This window comes from Blennius ocellaris, assembly GCF_963422515.1.
Source record: "Blennius ocellaris genome assembly, chromosome: 1".
Taxonomy (NCBI): domain Eukaryota; kingdom Metazoa; phylum Chordata; class Actinopteri; order Blenniiformes; family Blenniidae; genus Blennius; species Blennius ocellaris.
In genome coordinates, this window is record NC_137650.1 from 37081567 (window position 1) to 37101153 (window position 19587).

The following is a 19587-nucleotide window of genomic DNA, read 5'->3' on the forward strand; positions in this document are numbered from 1 at the left end:
TTCCTGTACTGACTCTGTCCTCGGGACGTGTTGACCTTCCTGTACTGACTCTGTCCTCGGGACGTGTTGACCTTCCTGTACTGACTCTGTCCTCGGGACGTGTTGACCTTCCTGTACTGACTCTGTCCTCGGGACATGTTGACCTTCCTGTTATGACTCTGTCCTCAGGACGTGTTGATCTTCCTGTACTGACTCTGTCCTCGGGACGTGTTGACCTTCCTGTACTGACTCTGTCCTCGGGACTTGTTGACCTTCCTGTACTGACTCTGTCCTCGGGACGTGTTGACCTTCCTGTACTGACTCTGTCCTCGGGACGTGTTGACCTTCCTGTACTGACTCTGTCCTCGGGACGTGTTGACCTTCCTGTACTGACTCTGTCCTCGGGACGTGTTGACCTTCCTGTACTGACTCTGTCCTCAGGACGTGTTGACCTTCCTGTACTGACTCTGTCCTCGGGACGTGTTGACCTTCCTGTACTGACTCTGTCCTCGGGACGTGTTGACCTTCCTGTACTGACTCTGTCCTCGGGACTTGTTGACCTTCCTGTACTGACTCTGTCCTCGGGACGTGTTGACCTTCCTGTACTGACTCTGTCCTCGGGACGTGTTGACCTTCCTGTACTGACTCTGTCCTCGGGACGTGTTGACCTTCCTGTTATGACTCTGTCCTCGGGACATGTTGACCTTCCTGTTATGACTCTGTCCTCAGGACGTGTTGATCTTCCTGTACTGACTTTGTCCTCGGGACGTGTTGACCTTCCTGTACTGACTCTGTCCTCGGGACGTGTTGACCTTCCTGTACTGACTCTGTCCTCAGGACGTGTTGACCTTCCTGTACTGACTCTGTCCTCGGGACGTGTTGACCTTCCTGTACTGACTCTGTCCTCGGGACATGTTGACCTTCCTGTTATGACTCTGTCCTCAGGACGTGTTGATCTTCCTGTACTGACTCTGTCCTCGGGACGTGTTGACCTTCCTGTACTGACTCTGTCCTCGGGACTTGTTGACCTTCCTGTACTGACTCTGTCCTCGGGACGTGTTGACCTTCCTGTACTGACTCTGTCCTCGGGACGTGTTGACCTTCCTGTACTGACTCTGTCCTCGGGACGTGTTGACCTTCCTGTACTGACTCTGTCCTCGGGACGTGTTGACCTTCCTGTACTGACTCTGTCCTCGGGACGTGTTGACCTTCCTGTACTGACTCTGTCCTCGGGACGTGTTGACCTTCCTGTTATGACTCTGTCCTCGGGACGTGTTGACCTTCCTGTACTGACTCTGTCCTCGGGACGTGTTGACCTTCCTGTACTGACTCTGTCCTCGGGACATGTTGACCTTCCTGTACTGACTCTGTCCTCAGGACGTGTTGACCTTCCTGTACTGACTCTGTCCTCAGGACGTGTTGACCCTTCCTGTACTGACTCTGTCCTCGGGACGTGTTGACCTTCCTGTACTGACTCTGTCCTCGGGACGTGTTGACCTTCCTGTACTGACTCTGTCCTCAGGACGTGTTGACCCTTCCTGTACTGGCTCTGTCCTCAGGACGTGTTGACCTTCCTGTACTGACTCTGTCCTCAGGACGTGTTGACCTTCCTGTACTGACTCTGTCCTCAGGACGTGTTGACCTTCCTGTACTGGCTCTGTCCTCAGGACGTGTTGACCCTTCCTGTACTGGCTCTGTCCTCAGGACGTGTTGACCTTCCTGTACTGACTCTGTCCTCAGGACGTGTTGACCTTCCTGTACTGACTCTGTCCTCGGGACGTGTTGACCTTCCTGTACTGACTCTGTCCTCGGGACGTGTTGACCTTCCTGTACTGACTCTGTCCTCAGGACGTGTTGATCTTCCTGTACTGACTCTGTCCTCAGGACGTGTTGACCTTCCTGTACTGACTCTGTCCTCGGGACGTGTTGACCTTCCTGTACTGACTCTGTCCTCAGGACGTGTTGACCTTCCTGTACTGACTCTGTCCTCAGGACGTGTTGACCTTCCTGTACTGACTCTGTCCTCGGGACGTGTTGACCTTCCTGTACTGACTCTGTCCTCGGGACGTGTTGACCTTCCTGTACTGACTCTGTCCTCGGGACGTGTTGACCTTCCTGAACTGACTCTGTCCTCAGGACGTGTTGACCTTCCTGTACTGACTCTGTCCTCGGGACGTGTTGACCTTCCTGTACTGACTCTGTCCTCAGGACGTGTTGACCTTCCTGTACTGACTCTGTCCTCGGGACGTGTTGACCTTCCTGTACTGACTCTGTCCTCGGGACGTGTTGACCTTCCTGTACTGACTCTGTCCTCAGGACGTGTTGACCTTCCTGTACTGACTCTGTCCTCGGGACGTGTTGACCCTTCCTGTACTGACTCTGTCCTCGGGACGTGTTGACCTTCCTGTACTGACTCTGTCCTCGGGACGTGTTGACCTTCCTGTACTGACTCTGTCCTCGGGACGTGTTGACCTTCCTGTACTGACTCTGTCCTCGGGACGTGTTGACCTTCCTGTACTGACTATCCTCGGGACGTGTTGACCTTCCTGTACTGACTCTGTCCTCGGGACGTGTTGACCTTCCTGTACTGACTCTGTCCTCGGGACGTGTTGACCTTCCTGTACTGACTCTGTCCTCGGGACGTGTTGACCTTCCTGTACTGACTCTGTCCTCCCTGCTGCAGAGCGAGACGGACAGGCTGCAGGTCCAGCTGGCCAGCGCCAGGACTCAGCAGGCCCGGGATGCAGAGAAGCAGCAGCTGCTGGTGAGCAGCCTCACCCAGCAGCTCCGAGGGTGAGGCACCGCCAGGAGGCCATCCTGGACCACTTGTGCTTTGATGGAGTCTTTTTTTATTCATTTGTATAACATAACACACAATTTGTATAGCTCACTGATCGTTCCATATCGGAGCTGTTGTATTGACGTGTGGGGAAACGCCTGTAAACACACGACTCCAGTTCTTCTTCGATTAGCGTCTAGTGGACGTGTTCCAGAGACACACTGGTCCTTTATTTAACGACTAGAAACACTGACATTGAAAGATCTAGTGGAGTAGAACCTTCTAGAAACCACGTTAAAGCTCATCTGGACATTTTACTCAACAAATTGCAAAACAGATTCTCCAAGAGAGGAAAAGTAGATGTGAACTGAAAGGAACTGAGGTTTTTTACAAAACCCAGGTTTCAGTCGGCCGTAAAGGAAAAATACATCTGAATGAAGGAGTCGGTCTGATTGTCAAAATAAAACTTCTAAATCCATTGATGTTTAAGAAACGTGTTAAATGATCAGTGTTACAGAAACACGACACTGCGGAGCAGCAGATCAACATTATTGATTTATTTTCTGTTTGATGTTTTGGGAAAAAGACGCTGCATGTGAATGAACTGGACTGTGAATGATTCTGTGTTGATGAGAGGTTTGACTTCTCTCTGCTCCTTTTCATTCATATGAAATGTTGCATCGTTTTAAATGAATGAAATAAATAATAGAATGAAAATGAAATGAAAAAATGAACAAAACAGACAAATCCCAGAGCCCGTTCAGCCAGAGTGAACAAAGGTACAGTAAACATCAGTGTATTAAAGGCCCCAGACTCTCCCACTAACACTGTGTGGCCCCTGAGGAAACTTCTGCTGCCTGCACCGAGGGTCCACGACTCTTCTTCCTCAACAATGATCTACATCCTTCAACATTCATAAACATTGTGTTCACTCTTTGTATATGTACACTTCTCTGGGTATAAACCAAACACGAAGAGCCTTCGGTCCCTTTGACGGGTTCTTGAAGCAAAGTGAAGCCGAACACCACTGGAAGCTTTCTGGAGGTGTTGTGAGGAACGTCGTCGGGGCTGATTTCTTCTCCAGCGACTCCGTGAAGCAAACCTCTGATGTAGAGTCCCAGCTCAACACTGCTTTTGATCCGATGTTGCAGGCTGACGGAGGCCCAGGAAGGCCTGCAGAGTTCCCTGGTGGAGAAGGAGAACACGCTGGCCCAGACGTGTGAGAAGCTGGAGCTCCTGGACAGCCTGAGGGACTCCCTGGACCACAAGGAGCGTCAGCACAGGGAGCTGGGGGACCAGCTGGTCCAGGCCGAGCAGGCGGTGAGTGTTAGGAAGGTTCCTGTGGAACCAGCAGCTGTTAGGAAGCTTCCTGTGGAACCAGCAGCTGTTAGGAAGGTTCCTGTGGAACCAGCAGCTGTTAGGAAGGTTCTTGTGGAACCAGCAGCTGTTAGGAAGGTTCCTGTGGAACCAGCAGCTGTTAGGAAGGTTCCTGTGGAACCAGCAGCTGTTAGGAAGCTTCCTGTGGAACCAGCAGCTGTTAGGAAGGTTCCTGTGGAACCAGCAGCTGTTAGGAAGCTTCCTGTGGAACCAGCAGCTGTTAGGAAGGTTCCCTGTGGAACCATCAGCTGTTAGGAAGGTTCCTGTGGAACCATCAGCTGTTAGGAAGGTTCCTGTGGAACCAGCAGCTGTTAGGAAGGTTCCTGTGGAACCAGCAGCTGTTAGGAAGCTTCCTGTGGAACCAGCAGCTGTTAGGAAGGTTCCTGTGGAACCAGCAGCGTCTCAGTCCCTTTGCTCTGCTTTCAGCTGGAAGACGCCTCCAGGAAGTTCAGCGGCTCGGAGAAGCAAGGCGCCGAGCTGAAAGCAGAAGTCACACGTCTCACGCAGAAACTCAGTTCCCTCAAGGAAAAGGTACGTTTTAATAGGTTCAAAGGGAAAAGGTACGTTTTAATAGGTTCAAAGGGAAAAGGTACGTTTTAATAGGTTCAAAGGGAAAATGTACGTTTTAATAGGTTCAAAGGGAAAAGGTACGCTTTAATAGGTTCAAAGGGAAAATGTACGTCTTAATAGGTTCAAAGGGAAAGGGTACGCTTTAATAGGTTCAAAGGGAAAAGGTACGTTTTAATAGGTTCAAAGGGAAAAGGTACGTTTTAATAGGTTCAAAGGGAAAAGGTACGCTTTAATAGGTTCAAAGGGAAAATGTATGTTTTAATAGGTTCAAAGGGAAAAGGTACGCTTTAATAGGTTCAAAGGGAAAATGTACGTCTTAATAGGTTCAAAGGGAAAGGGTACGCTTTAATAGGTTCAAAGGGAAAATGTATGTTTGTCATCCACACTTTTTTCACATTCATTATGAAAAAAAACCCTAAAACTCCAAAGTCCAGAATACGGCGTCGCCATGAGCCACAATAAATCAGAATATAGTTCATGTGAGGCTGAGATGGTTTTTTGGAGCGTTCCATATTTAAAAATGAGGTTTGATTCTGCCTCACAGAGTTTCTCTTTTTCCTGACGCGTCAGCTTCTCTGCCAACGTTTGGTGTTTGTAGTAGTTGGGCCGATGCTGTGAGGTTTAGCGGTTTGTTTCCTGTTGACGACCAAACAACTGGTTCAGTTGGTTCATTTGACCTCGTTCATCTGAAGCCATGACGACGGGTTGAAGGGAAGTCGTTATAAGATTAAGGAAAGGAAAGGAAATCTTGTTTGAGGCGTCGAGTCTCCGGTTGAACTGATGTCTGTGTTTTTCCAGACGCTAAAACAAGAATCCACCATGGAGACGTTACAAGCCGAGCTCGACCAGACCAATGAGGAGCTGGACAAAATTAACTCCGCCCACTTGGAGGAACGAGCACAACTCATCCACGACCTCCAAAGCCGCGAGCGGGAAATCGACAGCCTGAAAGACGTTCTCCTGGAAAAAGACAAAGAGATCAAAGCCCTGGCTGGCAACATGGCGGAGTACGCCGAGCAGGCGGCGGCGCTGAAGCAGGAGGTGAAGCTGAAGGAGGAGAGCCTGGGCCTGGTGGAGGCGGCTCTGAACAAGGCGGAGAGGGAGGCCGCCCTCATCAGAGACTCGCAGGGTTCGGATCAGCAGGAGCTGAACGGCAGGATCTCGGAGCTGGCGGGAAAAGCGAGGGCCGCCGAGGAGGAAGCGGTCACGGCCAGAGAGGAGCGGGAGGCCAAGGCGGCCGAGGTGGAGCTTCTGGTGAAGGAAGTGGAAGAGGATCGGAGGACCATCCGGGCCCTTCGAGGAGACGTCCAGCAGCACCGTCACCACCTCTCTGAGTGCCAGGCTCACATGGCCGCCCTGAAGGAGCAGCTGGAGGACGGCAGCAGGAGCAGCCAGGAGCTCCGGCAGCAGCTCGGCGCCAAAGAGCAGACGCATGAGACGGAGCTGAAGTCCTTCAAGGACGAACAGAACAGACTGTTGTCACAGGTGGAGAAATACGGAGCAGAAGTTGAGACTCTGTCCAAACGGTTGGAGGAACAAGTGCAGAGCGAGCAGCTCGTCAAAACCACCATTCAGCAGAAACTGGAGGCCATAGCGAGCCTTGAGGACAAACTGCAAGCCAACGAGGAGCTGCTGAAGGAAGAGAGGCACAAGTTTCAGCACCAGTTGCAGCTCCGCGACACGGAGAACCAGAAACTGAGCAGGGAACTTCAAAGTGAATCTGAAAGTGTCTTAAAGCTCAAGAACCTATTAAAAGACACCAGAAGAGAAAAGCAGCAGCTCCAGGAGAAACTGAAGGGCCTGAAGGAGGAGCTCCACCTGCAGAAGCACAACGTGGAGGAAGTCGGTGAAAAGGCCGCCTCGGCTGCTGAAGTCGGTGTGAAGCTGGAGAATCAAGTCCTTCACCTGACAGAAGAGAAGCAAAGGCTTGAGGCGGAATTGACTGAACGTCAGACTCACGCGTCGCGGCTGACCGCCGAGCTGGAGGCGCTGCAGGAAACCACGTCCACGCTGGAGTCACGGCTCTCGCAACACGTCGACGTGGTTGACAGGCTGCAGGAGGAGAAGGAGGCGCTGGCGGCCCGGACGTCTGAGCTTCAGCAGAACACAAACTGCAGCTCTGAGGCGTTGCTGGTGAAAACGGCGGAATGTGTGGAGCTCAGCCGGCGGCTCCGGGAGGAGGAGCAGCAGGTGGCCCAGCTCCACCAGCAAGCCCTCTCCTCGCAGCAGGAGCTGGAGGGAAAGGAGCAGATTGCCGCCGACCTCCGAGCCCAGCTGGAGACGCAGCAGAACCTGCGGGCACGACTTCAGGACACGGCGGCGCTGCTGCGAGAAGCACAGTCTGTGCTGGAGGCCGGCTTGGCGGAGAAGGAGGCGGTGGTGAAGCAGCAGCAGCGGGAGCTCTCGGCTCAGACGGAGGCGGCGTCCAGACTGCGGGCGGAGGCCGAGGCTCTGGCTGCAGAACGGTCGCAGCTGAAGCGGCAGCTCGTCCAGAGAGAAGAAGGGTTGAGGGACGCCGGAGAGACGCTGGAGGCTCTGACGGAGCAGCTCGGCGTCCTGGAAGCAGGAAGGAAACAGCAGAAGTGTGAAGCAGAGCAGCGGCAGACGGAGACGGACACACTGAAGTCACACATCCAGCTGCTCGGGGAGGAGAACCTGCGGCTGCAGGCTGCATGTCAGTCCGGGGAGCAGGAGGCGTCTGAGCTCGACCAACGTCTGAAGACGAGCCTGGAGCACAACTCGGCCCTCGGCGTCACGGCGAGCAGCCTGGCTGCAGACCAGCAGAGGCTGCAGGAGCAAGTGGCGCAGGCCAACAAGTCTCTGTCTGAACTGACCAGTGTGAGAAACTCACTGCAAGAAACCAACGCAGGTCTGGAAAGGCAAGTGTCAGACGAGCAGCAGACGACACGTGGCCTGTTGCAGGAGAAGGAGGAGCTTCAGTCCACGTGTGAGGAGCTGGAGAAGGTCCTGAAGGAGCGTGGGCAGTCAGACTCTGCGGCGCTGCAGGAGAAGAGCCACCAATGCGCCCGCCTGGCCGAAGCCCTGCAGCTGAAGGACCAGCAGCTCCTCCAGCTGCAGGACCAGGCGGACCACTTCAACACACAAGTTGAGCAGCTCAACACGTGGCTGGCCGGTAAAGAGCAGGTGGTGTCGGAGCGGGCGGCGCAGCTGGAGGCGCAGCACAACCAGCTGCTGCAGCTCCAGGACACCACGTCCATGCTGCGGGAGCAAGGCGCCGTCCTGAAGGCGGCGCTGGCGGAGAAAGACGCTGCGCTTAGGCACAGCGCGGAGGACTTCAGCGTTTGTCAGCAGGAGGCCCGGCGGCAGCTGGACCTGCTGTCCAGCATGCAGCAGGAGGTGGAGGAGAAAGACGCAGCGTTGAGGAAGGCGGCGGAGCAGGTCCTCGGCCAGCGGGAGGAGCTGAGCCGGCGCAGCGAGGCGGTGGCGTCGCTCGGCGGCCAGCTGGGGCTCGTGGAGGAAACTGCAGCCGAGACGGAGGCAGAACTGAAGTTCTCCATTCAGAAACTTGCCACAGAAAATCAGCGTCTGGTGCAGGAGGAGGAGCGGCGGAAGGCGGAGGGCGTGGACCTCCGGGACGAGGTGGAGGCGCTGACGGAGCAGAACGCCAGGCTGAAGGCGGAGCTGCAGGACGCCGTCCAGGAGACGTCCACAGCCCGAGGACAAGTCACCGGCCTGGAGGCAGCAGCTGCGGACAGAGACCACGTCCTCCAAGCAACGCGCTCGGCCCTGCGGCAAAATGAGGACCTGATTGAGCAGCTGAGCAGGAAGGTCGCGGAGCAGGAAGAGCAGCTGAGGCAGACAGGAAGTCACAACATCAGCTTACAAGCACGAGTCTCGGAGCTGGAGGCGTCCTCGTCTCACCTCGGGGGACAAGTCCAGGCTCTGACTTCAGAGGCAGTGGAACTCAAAAGAGCTCTGGAGGAGAAGGAAGAGTCAAGTGTGGAGTCTCGGAGTCTTTCCACCTCGGCCGTGGAAAACCTTCAGTCACAGCTGCAAACCAAGAGCGCAGAATGTGAGAGTCTGAAAGAACACGTGTGTCACCTGGAGGAGTCCGTCTCAAAGCTCAGCGACGCCCTGCAAGTGCAAGAGTCTGAGGTCAGAACCCTCAAAGAGGCTCTGGAGGGAAAAGGGGCGGAGCTTCGGGATCAGTGCCGGTCTCTGCAGGATGTCCAGAGAAGAGCCGACGAGGCTTCGCTCTTCAAAACCCAGTTCATGGAGAACAGCGAGACGGTGTTGCGCCTGCAGAGTCGGACTGAGCGGCTGTCGGCGGAGGCCGCGACCCTGAGAGCGTCGGCGGAGGAAACACGCGGCGCCTTCAACCAGCTGCAGGACAAACACGCCGCTAGTCTGGAGGAGCTGCGAGACGTGAGGCGGCGGCTCTCCGAGAGCGCCGAGGACGCGTCCGGCCTGAGGACGTCCCTGGACGCCTCCCGGCAGGAGCTCCGCACGGCGCAGGCCGCGCTGGAAGCCCTGAGCCGGGAGGCGTCCCGGGTCCGGCGGGGGCTGGAGGAGAGCCGGGTCCTGAACCGCAGCCTGTCCAGGGACAAAGAAGACGCCCTGGCTTCCCACCGGGCCGCCGTGTCTCAGCTGACCGTGGAGACGGACCGGCTGAAGTCGCAGCACCTCCAGGTCGCCGCGCAGATGGACGCGCTGGCGGAGAACCTGGAGCAGAGGGAGATGGCGCTCCACGCCATCAACGGCCAGTACGCCGCCCAGGCCAAGCACGCCGCCCAGCTGGCCTCGCAGCTGCAGAGGCTGGAGGAGCAGAACCGGGAGCTGCACGCCGCCTCCGGGAGTGAAAACGCACACCTGCAGCAGGAAGTGCGGAGGCTTGTTGGCGAGAAGGAGGAGCTGGAGAGGCGATGTCTCCAGATACGAGCGTCTCAGGAGGAGCTGCAGCAGAAGTCCAACGGCTGGAGCCAAACCGCAGAACGACTGGCGGCCGAGAAGCAGAACCTCCAAGCCAAGGTTAGTGCCAAAGACCGGGACATGTGTCAGCTAGAGGAAGACGTGAGGAAGGTAGGGCAGGTCCTGCAGGACTCTGAGAGAGAGTGGCTGTCGGTTCTGGACCGAGAGAAGCGAGACAAGACGCTCCTGGCAGAGCAGCTGAGGACAGTTGAGGATGAAATGAAGTCTAAAGATGTGAAAGTTCATGCTTTGCAGCAAGACTTGGACGGTTTGCAGAGCAAGCTGGCGGCGGCGGCGGCGGCCATCAGGCTGGGTTCTGACCAGCTCAGTGCAAAAGAGTCGGAGGCGGCGGCTTCCAGGGTTCAGCTGGAGAACGTGTTGGCGTCGATCCGGGAGAAGGACCGTGAGAACATTAAGCTGAGACGGTCTCTGAAAGCCGTGGGAGACGAGCTGCGAGACGTTTTAGTGCTGAAGCCGGAGAGAAGCTCCTCCGATGCGCCGGCGGCTCCAGAGGAAGACGAAGGGTCGCTGCAGGAAATGATGAAGGCGTTGAAGGAACGTCACCGGTCAGACGTCGGCGCTTTGAGGCGTGAGTTGACCGAAACCGCCGCACAGCTGCAGAACACGCAGAAGCGTCTGGAAGAGAGAGACGTGAGCGGCGAGGAGACGGGTCGACAGGCTGCCGCCTTGCACACGTCCGTCCAGCGTCTCCAGACTCGGCTTCAGGCCGAGGCGGACAAACACTCCGCTGTACTCCGTGAAGTGGCGGCGAAAGACGAGCGGGTCAACGGTCTGAACGTCCAGATCAGCCAGCAGAAGGAGCTGCTGGCCGGACTCAGTCAGCAGCTGAAGGACAGAGACGCGTCCATCGTCCAGGTCATGGAGGCGGCGTCCAATGAGAGGGTGAAGCTGGGCGAGGAGAACAGCTGCCTGCTGGTCCGGCTGGCGAAGCTGGAGCAAGCTCTCCAGACCTCCACCCAGACCCTGGAGGAGCTGGAGGAGCAGCTCACCAGCTCCCAGAGGGAAGTGGAGACTCTGAATGTGGAAAAGCAGGAGCTGGTGAAGGGAAGAGCTGAGCTCCAGGCGGACGCAGCAAAGGCTTCTAAAGAGAGAGACGTGGTGAAGAAGAAGCTCCAGGCTGCTCTGCTGCTCAGGAAAGACCTGTTGAAGAGAGTTGAGGAATATGAAAAGCAGAAAGAGGAGAGTGTGGACAGAAACACCGAAGTTTCTCAGCTGCAGGAGAAACTGCAAGAAATCAGCCGTCAAGCGGAAGCTGCAGACGAGTCGTTTAAAGAAAAGCTTTCTCTTCTTGACAAGAAGCTTCTCGACAAAGAGTCGGAGATGCTGGAGTACAAAACGCAAAGCCAAAGACTTGTGGAAGAACTACAGTGGGAAAAAGAAGAGCTAGGCTCTGCGCTACGCGAGACGGAGGCGCGTCCGAGTGGCGTCGGGGAGAAAGAGTCTCTGGTCAAGCAGCTGCAGACGAGCGCCGCCCAGAAGGACGCGGACTGCGGACGTCTGGCGCTGAAAGTGGACGAGCTGCAAGAGGAACTGAAGACGTGCAGACAAGAGTTGCAGGACAAACCCTCGTCGGGCCGCGGCGCCGAGGAGCTGGCCCAGCTGAGGGCGGAGAAGGCCACGCTCCAGAAGAAGGCCCAGGCGGCTCTGCTGGCCCGCAAGGACGCCCTGAAGAAAGCCCAGGAGGGCGAGAGGAAGTTCACCCAGGAGCTGGCGGAGCTCAAAGACGACTACAAGGCTCTGCTGGAGCAACACTGCCAGCAGACCAACGAGCTCAACGCCGTCCAGCTGGACGCCGGCCAGAAGAGCCGGGAGCTGGAGGCCCTGAGGAGGACCGCCCTGGCAGACCTGGACCAGCTGCAGACCCTCAGGCAGCTGGTGGACGAGAGGGACAAGGACCTGCACTTCCTCAAGGCCTCGCTGGCCGACAAGGAGAGGCAGTGCCACTCTCTGGCCGGCCTGCAGACGGAGCTGGGAACGCTGAAGTCCAGACTGGAGGACGTTGGTTTTGAGATGCTGAGTAAAGACGAGGCGCTGGCCGTCGCCACGCAGACCGCCCAGGCTCTGGAGTGTAAGGTCACTGCATTAGAGGAGGATCTGCAGGAGGCTCACGCTGAGGTGAGGATGAAGAGCGAGGAGCTCAGGAGGCATCAGGGAGTCGTGACAGACGTTAAGGCGAAGGCACAGCAGGAGCATCAAGCACTGCAGCCGGCGGAGGACCACACCCAGACCGCCGCCACGCCGGGTAGGGAAGCTATAGTCCAGGTGCAGTCACAAGGAAGTCCTGAAGACTCAGCAGCCCCGTCGGCCCGTCGGGCTCTAGTGGTGGACAAGGACGGGTCGGTGGCTGCACTGGAGCTGCAGCGGCAGGTTCAGACACAGGAAGTGGCTGTGGCCGCCATGAGGCTGGACAGCGAGGAGGTCCGGAGGTCTCAGGACGGCAGAGTCTCTCTTCTGACCAGGAAGCTTCAAGCCGCTCTGGTTTCCAGGAAGGAGCTCATGAAGGAAATCGCAGCGCTGAAAGAAGAAGTAGCAGAGCTGTCGTCGGGGAACCAAGCCAAGGAGGCCGAGGTCCGGGCTCTGGGAGAGTCGGTGTCCCGGCTGAAACAGGAAGCTGTGGATCTCAGGAGCCGGCTGGCGTCGGCCGCGGGGGAAAAGCAAGGCCTTGGCGACGAAGTGGCTCGGGTCCGGAGTGACAATGGCAGCCTGGAGCTCACCGTCCACAACATCAGCCAGCAGAACTGGGACTTGTCCGGCCAGCTGGAGGCCCTGAGACACGCCCACACCCAGGAAGGGTCCCGCTGGAGGGCGGAGCACGCCCAGCTCAGGCAGGAGCACCAGGCCCTCCTCCGGGCCCACGAGAACGTGAGCGGCGAGACGGACGGGATGAGGCGGCTGGTGGACGGCGCCCGGCGGGAGCGACAGGAAGCCCTGAGGGAAACGCAGCAACGGGAGGCGGAGAGGCAAGTCCTGGAGGAGGAGAACCAGGAGGTGAAGAAGGAGCTGGCTGAGCTGCAGGTGACACACAGGAAGTCCATGAGCGAGATGCAGAAGAGCAAGCGGCGGCCGGAGGCGGAGCTTCGGCAGCTGGAGGCGGAGCTTCGGCAGCTGGAGGAGGCTTCACACGCTCTGAAGGCTGAAAAGCAGCAACTGGCAGAAAAGCTTGAGGAGGCCAGAGTGTCGCTGGACAAGAGGGACTTTGAGTCCAGCAGCGACACAAACAACATGCAGCTGAAGCTGGACGAGGCTCTGGACCTGAACAATTCCCTCACTGCGCAGATCAAAGCCCAGAAAACAGAACTGGCCGCGCAGATGGAAGTAAATGACTTTTTGCAAAAGGAGAAGCAAAATCTCTCTGAGCGAACTGAGAAGCTACTGAACGAGCAGGAGTTGCAGTTGGGACAGAAAGACGAGTCCATCAGGGCGCTGGAGGAGGTTCTCAGAACCCGGGACCAGGAGGCCATCAACCTGAAGGAGGGGGTGAGGATCCTGGAGGACGACAAGTCCCTCCTGCAGGACGAGCTGGACAACGCTCAGGAGGCTTCAGACAAAGTGAAAAGTGAAAACGAGGGTTTGGAAGGCGTCATCCTGAAGAACTGCGAGAGAGTGGAGGAGCTGACGGAGTCCCTGCGCCTCCTGCAGACCCACAAGGCTCAGCTGGCGGCTCAGCTGGCGGCCAGCCAGGAGACCGGCCGGCGCGTCCGGCAGGAGAAGGAGCAGGAGCAGCTGAAGCTGGTCCGGGAGCTGGAGGACAGGCTGAAGACGGTCCAGAGGGGCAGCGAGGGAACCAAGAACGTGAAGAAGGAGCTCCAGGAGCTCCTCAGGGAGAAGCACCGCGAGGTGAACCAGCTGCAGCAGAGCTGCATCAAGTACCAGGAGCTGGTCTTGGACCTGGAGAGCTCGCTGAAGAGCTCCCAGTCCACCTGCCAGCTCCTGGAGGAAGACCTGAAGAAGAGCTCGGAGAAGGTCTCGGCTCTGGAGGAGAAACGTAGACTGGCTGAAGACCAGCTGGCGGCCAGCGCCGGCCTGAGGAGGGAGGCGGAGGACGAGGTGGAGAAGGTCCAGGCTGAACGGGACCGGCTGGCTCTGCAGGTGTCGCAGAACCAGAGAACGCCCCCGCCGCAAAGTGTGGAGGAAAGTCCCACCGAGTCCTGCGTGGAGAAGCAGTCGGTGCTGCAGCAGCAGCTGGAGGAGCTCAGGAACCTCAAGGACGGAGAAAGCCAGAAGGTGGAGGAGCTCCGGCGGCAGCTGGACTCCCAACACCTCCAACTGCAGACGCTGCGGCGGGCGGCGGAGAGCGGCGCCGCCGCGTTGTCTGCGCTGTCGTCGTCTCCCCAGGGGGCCGACGCCTCGCGGCGCTGGGACCGGCTGTACCACAAGACCCTGCAGGAGAAGGACAACCAGCTCCTGGAGCAGGGCTTCATGATCAAACGCTTCCTGGAGGACGCGAGGCTGAAGGACAAGGAGGTGAACGAGCTCCGGGTGACCCGGTCCCGGCTGGAGAGGACCCTGAGCGAGTACTCGGTGGCCGCCGCCGCCCAGCAGCGCCAGCTGTTCGTCATGAGCGCCGGCAACGCCGAGCTCAGCGAGGCGGCCGAGCTGACGGCGGCGCAGCTGAAGGAACTCGGCGCCGAGCTGGAGCGACTGGGACGGGACAAGAACGCGCTGATCCGGCGTCTCGCCGACAGAGACGACGCCGTCTCCCAGGCGCAGCTCCGCCTCCGGCAGCTGGAGCGGGCCGGCGCCGACACGGACTCTCAGCTGCGAGTCACGCGGGCCGACCGCGACAAGGTCCGGGCCGACTTGGAGAAGCAGGCGGGAATGTCTCTGCAACTCAAGACTCTGGTCCGCGGCAAGGACGCCGAGATCGCCTCCCTGCTGTCCTGCAGGGACGGACAGATGTCGGGCTACCTGGAGCAGCTGCAGGCCAACCACCGCGCCCAGGCCTCGGTCTACGAGGACCGGCTCACCGCGCTGCGCTACCAGAGGGACGAGGCCGAGAAGGGGTCCAGGGGCCTGGAGGCCCAGGTCAAGAGTCTGCAGGCCAGAGTGAACGGGTCCGAGCAGGCCAAGGAGCAAATGGCCGCCAAGATGGAGTCGTTCAAGAACTCCCTGGTGTCTCTGCAGAGCGACAGGGAGCGGCTCCTGTCGCAACACCGGATCCTGGAGGCCAAGGCCCAGCTGGGGCCGAGGGGGCGGGAGGGCGTGGCCGACGGCGAGGGCGGTGCGGCCAAAGGCCTGAAGCACGAGATACGGAAGCTGCTGCACCAGATGGACGACCTGAACTCGGAGAACGCCATGCTCCGGGCCCAGCTGCTCCGGTACCGGGAGGATCTGAACCAGGTCCTGTCCCTCAAGGACCACCAGGCGAAGGCGCTGCTGAAGAAGCAGCAGGAGGCCATCAGGACCCTGGAGGTGCAGAAGGCGGAGTCTCTGCTGGAGCGGCGGCGGGAGGAGGAGGCCGGCGGCGAGCTGAGGGCCGACAACGCCGCCCTCAAGTCTCGGCTGTCCGAGCTGGAGGCCGAGGTGTCCGACCACCGGAGGCGGCGCGGCGCCACGGAGGAGGGCCGGGTCATCCTGGACCTGCAGGGCGCCGTGGCGGCCAAGGCGGCCGAGTGCGGCGCCCTGCGGCAGGAGCTGCTGTCCGTCGCAGCCTCGCTGGACGAGCTGAGAGGCGACGCGCGGCGGCTGGAGAAGGACGCCGCGCAGAAGCTGAGCGAGGCCGAGGACCGGTACGGCGGCGAGCTGGACGCCTTGCAGCGGGACGTGGGCGTGATGCGGGGCGAGAGAGAGACGGCCGACCGGAGGCTGGCCGAGCTCGCCGCCGACCTGCTGGAGGCGGAGCGGCGGCGGGCGGCGGCCGAGTCGCTGGGCCAGGAGCGCGGGACTCAGAACCAGTCCCTGTGCAAGGCCATGGCCGCCCTGCAGGACGACCGCGACCAGCTCATCCGGGACTTCAAGGTCCTCCGGGACCGGTACGACCGGGAGCTCCGGGACACCCGGGCCACCCTGAGCAAGGCGGAGCGCCGCCTGCGGGACGCCACCGCCGACCTCGCCGCGGCGGCCAAGGAGAGGGACGTCCTGGCGCACAGGCTGCGGGCCCTGGGGGGCCGGGACCCGGCCGGAGAGCAGGGCCGGCTGCTGGACCAGGTGTCCCGGGTCCTGGGGGACACGGAGAGGGACCTGAAGAAGAGCCAGCTGGACCAGGAGGGCTGCCGCCGCCAGCTGGACGCCTTCTCCAGCGCCATGGCCAGTCTGCAGGACGACCGCGACCGGCTGCTGGACCGGCTGCTGGAGGCCAAGGGGGCCGCGGGGCCGGGGGGGGGGGCCGCCAGAGGGCGAGGCGGGCGGGGCGGTAAGTCCAGACCTCGCCGCGGGGCCGGGGGGGGGGGCCGCCAGAGGGCGAGGCGGGCGGGGCGGTAAGTCCAGACCTCGCCGCCGCTTCAGCTGTTGCTTCCTCGGCTTCCGTCTCCTCCCGACAGGGTGGAGGGGGCGTCGGGGTGGAGGTGACAGGGTGGGGGCGTCGGGGTGGAGGTATCGGGGTGGGGGCGTCGGGGTGGAGGTATCGGGGTGGGGGCGTCGGGGTGGAGGTGACGGGGTGGGGGCGTCGGGGTGGGGGCGTCGGGGTGGAGGTGACAGGGTGGGGGCGTCGGGGTGGAGGTATCGGGGTGGGGGCGTCGGGGTGGAGGTATCGGGGTGGGGGCGTCGGGGTGGAGGTGACGGGGTGGGGGCGTCGGGGTGGGGGCGTCGGGGTGGAGGTAACGGGGTGGGGGCGTCGGGGTGGAGGTAACGGGGTGGGGGTATCGGGGTGGAGGTATCACGGTGGGGGCGTCGGGGTTGTGGGTTGCAAAGCATCCATACAACTTGCATGGTGTTTGTGTTGTTGTTGTTGTTATTTGTGTGCCGTGTGGCTGCACCTGGACTGCATGAAAAGAAAAGTGGAAATGTGTCCTCTGGAGGACGACCACGTCTTCTGGGCCGCGCTGCCTCGAGGCCACGCCCACCTCTATCTGGGGCCTCGAGGCCACGCCCACCTCTATCTGGGGCCTCGAGGCCACGCCCACCTCTATCTGGGACCTCGAGGCCACGCCCACCTCTATCTGGGGCCTCGAGGCCACGCCCACCTCAACAAGTCACACAGCTATCGTCTGGCTGCAGCCGTCAGTCGTCATATTTAATTCTTTTCATTCATGAAGTCATTTTAAAGTCGTCACTCTGAGACGTGAACCAAAAGTAGAAGATGTGATTTCAGTCGCCACCAGGGGGCGACACGTCCTGCTCTGGTTGTACCGTCGCTGGCTGGGGAGCATGTTGTTGTTGTTGTTGTTGTTGTGTTTGGAACGTTTCACTTCATCTCACTTTCCTTGTGTTTGCCAGTAAAGTGAGTTTGTGTTTGTGGACTGACACTGTTTTGTCCTCTTGTTGGACTGCAGAGGACGGGACGGGCGGGACGGACGGCCGGCGGTCTTCAGCAGGAAGACGTCCGAGAAGAAACGCTGAACGTGACGTAAGAAACTTCTGAACATGAAGCTTTAAGACTCTCAGTTGTAGATTCAGCTTTGATGTTCTCATGATGAAAGACCGAAGAAAGGAAGTTTGTTGTTTGTTTACATGAGGAGTTGTTGATTGTTTACATGAAGAGTTGTTGATTGTGTACATGAGGAGTTGTTGATTGTTTGCACGAGGAGTTGTTGATTGTTTACATGGAGAGGTGTTGATTGTTTACATGAGGTGTTGATTGTTTACATGAAGAGTTGTTGATTGTTTACATGAGGAGTTGTTGATTGTTTACATGAGGAGTTGATTGTTTACATGAGGAGTTGTTGATTGTTTACACAAGGTGTTGATTGTTTACATGAGGAGTTGATTGTTTACATGAGGAGTTGTTGATTGTTTACATGAAGAGTTGTTGATTGTTTACATGAAGAGTTGATTGTTTACATGAAGAGTTGATTGTTTACATGAAGAGTTGTTGATTGTTTACATGAGGAGTTGTTGATTGTTTACATGAAGAGTTGTTGATTGTTTACATGAAGAGTTGTTGATTGTTTACATGAAGAGTTGATTGTTTACATGAGGAGTTGATTGTTTACATGAAGAGTTGTTGATTGTTTACATGAGGAGTTGTTGATTGTTTACATGAGGAGTTGTTGATTGTTTACATGAAGGGTTGATTGTTTACATGAGGAGTTGTTGATTGTTTACATGAGGAGTTGATTGTTTACATGAAGAGTTGTTGATTGTTTACATGAGGAGTTGTTGATTGTTTACATGAAGAGTTGTTGATTGTTTACATGAAGAGTTGATTGTTTACATGAGGAGTTGATTGTTTACATGAAGAGTTGATTGTTTACATGAAGAGTTGATTGTTTACATGAAGAGTTGATTGTTTACATGAGGTGTTGTTGTCCAGGTGTGCAGCAGGAAGCAAGGCGTCGCCTCCCGTTCAGGTCAGTTCATCTTCTTTCTCTTCTCTTCACTTCTTCACCTCTTCACCTCTTCACTTCTTCACCTCTTCACCTCTTCACTTCTTCACCTCTTCACCTCTTCACTTCTTCACCTCTTCACCTCTTCACTTCTTCACCTCTTCACCTCTTCAGTTCTTCACCTCTTCACCTCTTCACTTCTTCACCTCTTCACCTCTTCAGTTCTTCACCTCTTCAGTTCTTCACCTCTTCACTTCTTCAGTTCTTCACCTCTTCAGTTCTTCACCTCTTCACTTCTTCACCTCTTCAGTTCTTCACCTCTTCAGTTTTTCACCTCTTCACTTCTTCACCTCTTCAGTTCTTCACTTCTTCAGTTCTTCACCTCTTCAGTTCTTCACCTCTTCACTTCTTCACCTCTTCACTTCTTCAGTTCTTCACCTCTTCAGTTCTTCACTTCTTCAGTTCTTCACCTCTTCAGTTCTTCACTTCTTCAGTTCTTCACCTCTTCAGTTCTTCACCTCTTCAGTTCTTCACTTCTTCAGTTCTTCACCTCTTCAGTTCTTCACTTCTTCAGTTCTTCACCTCTTCAGTTCTTCACTTCTTCACCTCTTCACTTCTTCAGTTCTTCACCTCTTCAGTTCTTCACCTCTTCAGTTCTTCACCTCTTCAGTTCTTCACTTCTTCAGTTCTTCACCTCTTCACCTCTTCACTTCTTCAGTTCTTCACCTCTTCAGTTCTTCACCTCTTCAGTTCTTCACCTCTTCAGTTCTTCACTTCTTCAGTTCTTCACCTCTTCACCTCTTCACTTCTTCAGTTCTTCACCTCTTCAGTTCTTCACTTCTTCAGTTCTTCACCTCTTCAGTTCTTCACCTCTTCACCTCTTCACTTCTTCAGTTCTTCACCTCTTCAGTTCTTCACCTCTTCACCTCTTCAGTTCTTCACCTCTTCACCTCTTCACTTCTTCAGTTCTTCACCTCTTCAGTTCTTCACTTCTTCAGTTCTTCACCTCTTCAGTTCTTCACCTCTTCACTTCTTCACCTCTTCACTTCTTCAGTTCTTCACCTCTTCAGTTCTTCACTTCTTCAGTTCTTCACCTCTTCAGTTCTTCACTTCTTCAGTTCTTCACCTCTTCAGTTCTTCACCTCTTCAGTTCTTCACCTCTTCAGTTCTTCACTTCTTCAGTTCTTCACTTCTTCAGTTCTTCACCTCTTCAGTTCTTCACCTCTTCACTTCTTCACCTCTTCAGTTCTTCACCTCTTCAGTTCTTCACCTCTTCACTTCTTCACCTCTTCACTTCTTCACCTCTTCACCTCTTCACTTCTTCAGTTCTTCACCTCTTCAGTTCTTCACTTCTTCAGTTCTTCACCTCTTCAGTTCTTCACCTCTTCACTTCTTCACCTCTTCACCTCTTCACTTCTTCACCTCTTCAGTTCTTCACCTCTTCAGTTCTTCACCTCTTCACTTCTTCACCTCTTCACCTCTTCACTTCTTCACCTCTTCAGTTCTTCA

At 56.9% G+C, this 19587-nt stretch overlaps 1 protein-coding gene across 1 annotated transcript in view; it reads left to right on the plus strand.

The window, feature by feature from the left end:
- Positions 1–19587, plus strand: part of LOC308131652 (uncharacterized protein) — a 49399-nt gene that overhangs the window by 26873 nt on the left and 2939 nt on the right. Inside the window, exons 19-25 of the mRNA XM_080498468.1 lie at positions 2663–2772; positions 3910–4078; positions 4562–4666; positions 5504–15958; positions 16018–16071; positions 17086–17159; positions 18066–18102. Of these exons, the coding sequence (XP_080354594.1) occupies positions 2663–2772; positions 3910–4078; positions 4562–4666; positions 5504–15958; positions 16018–16071; positions 17086–17159; positions 18066–18102 (11004 nt within the window). The remainder of the gene's footprint in view (positions 1–2662; positions 2773–3909; positions 4079–4561; positions 4667–5503; positions 15959–16017; positions 16072–17085; positions 17160–18065; positions 18103–19587) is intronic.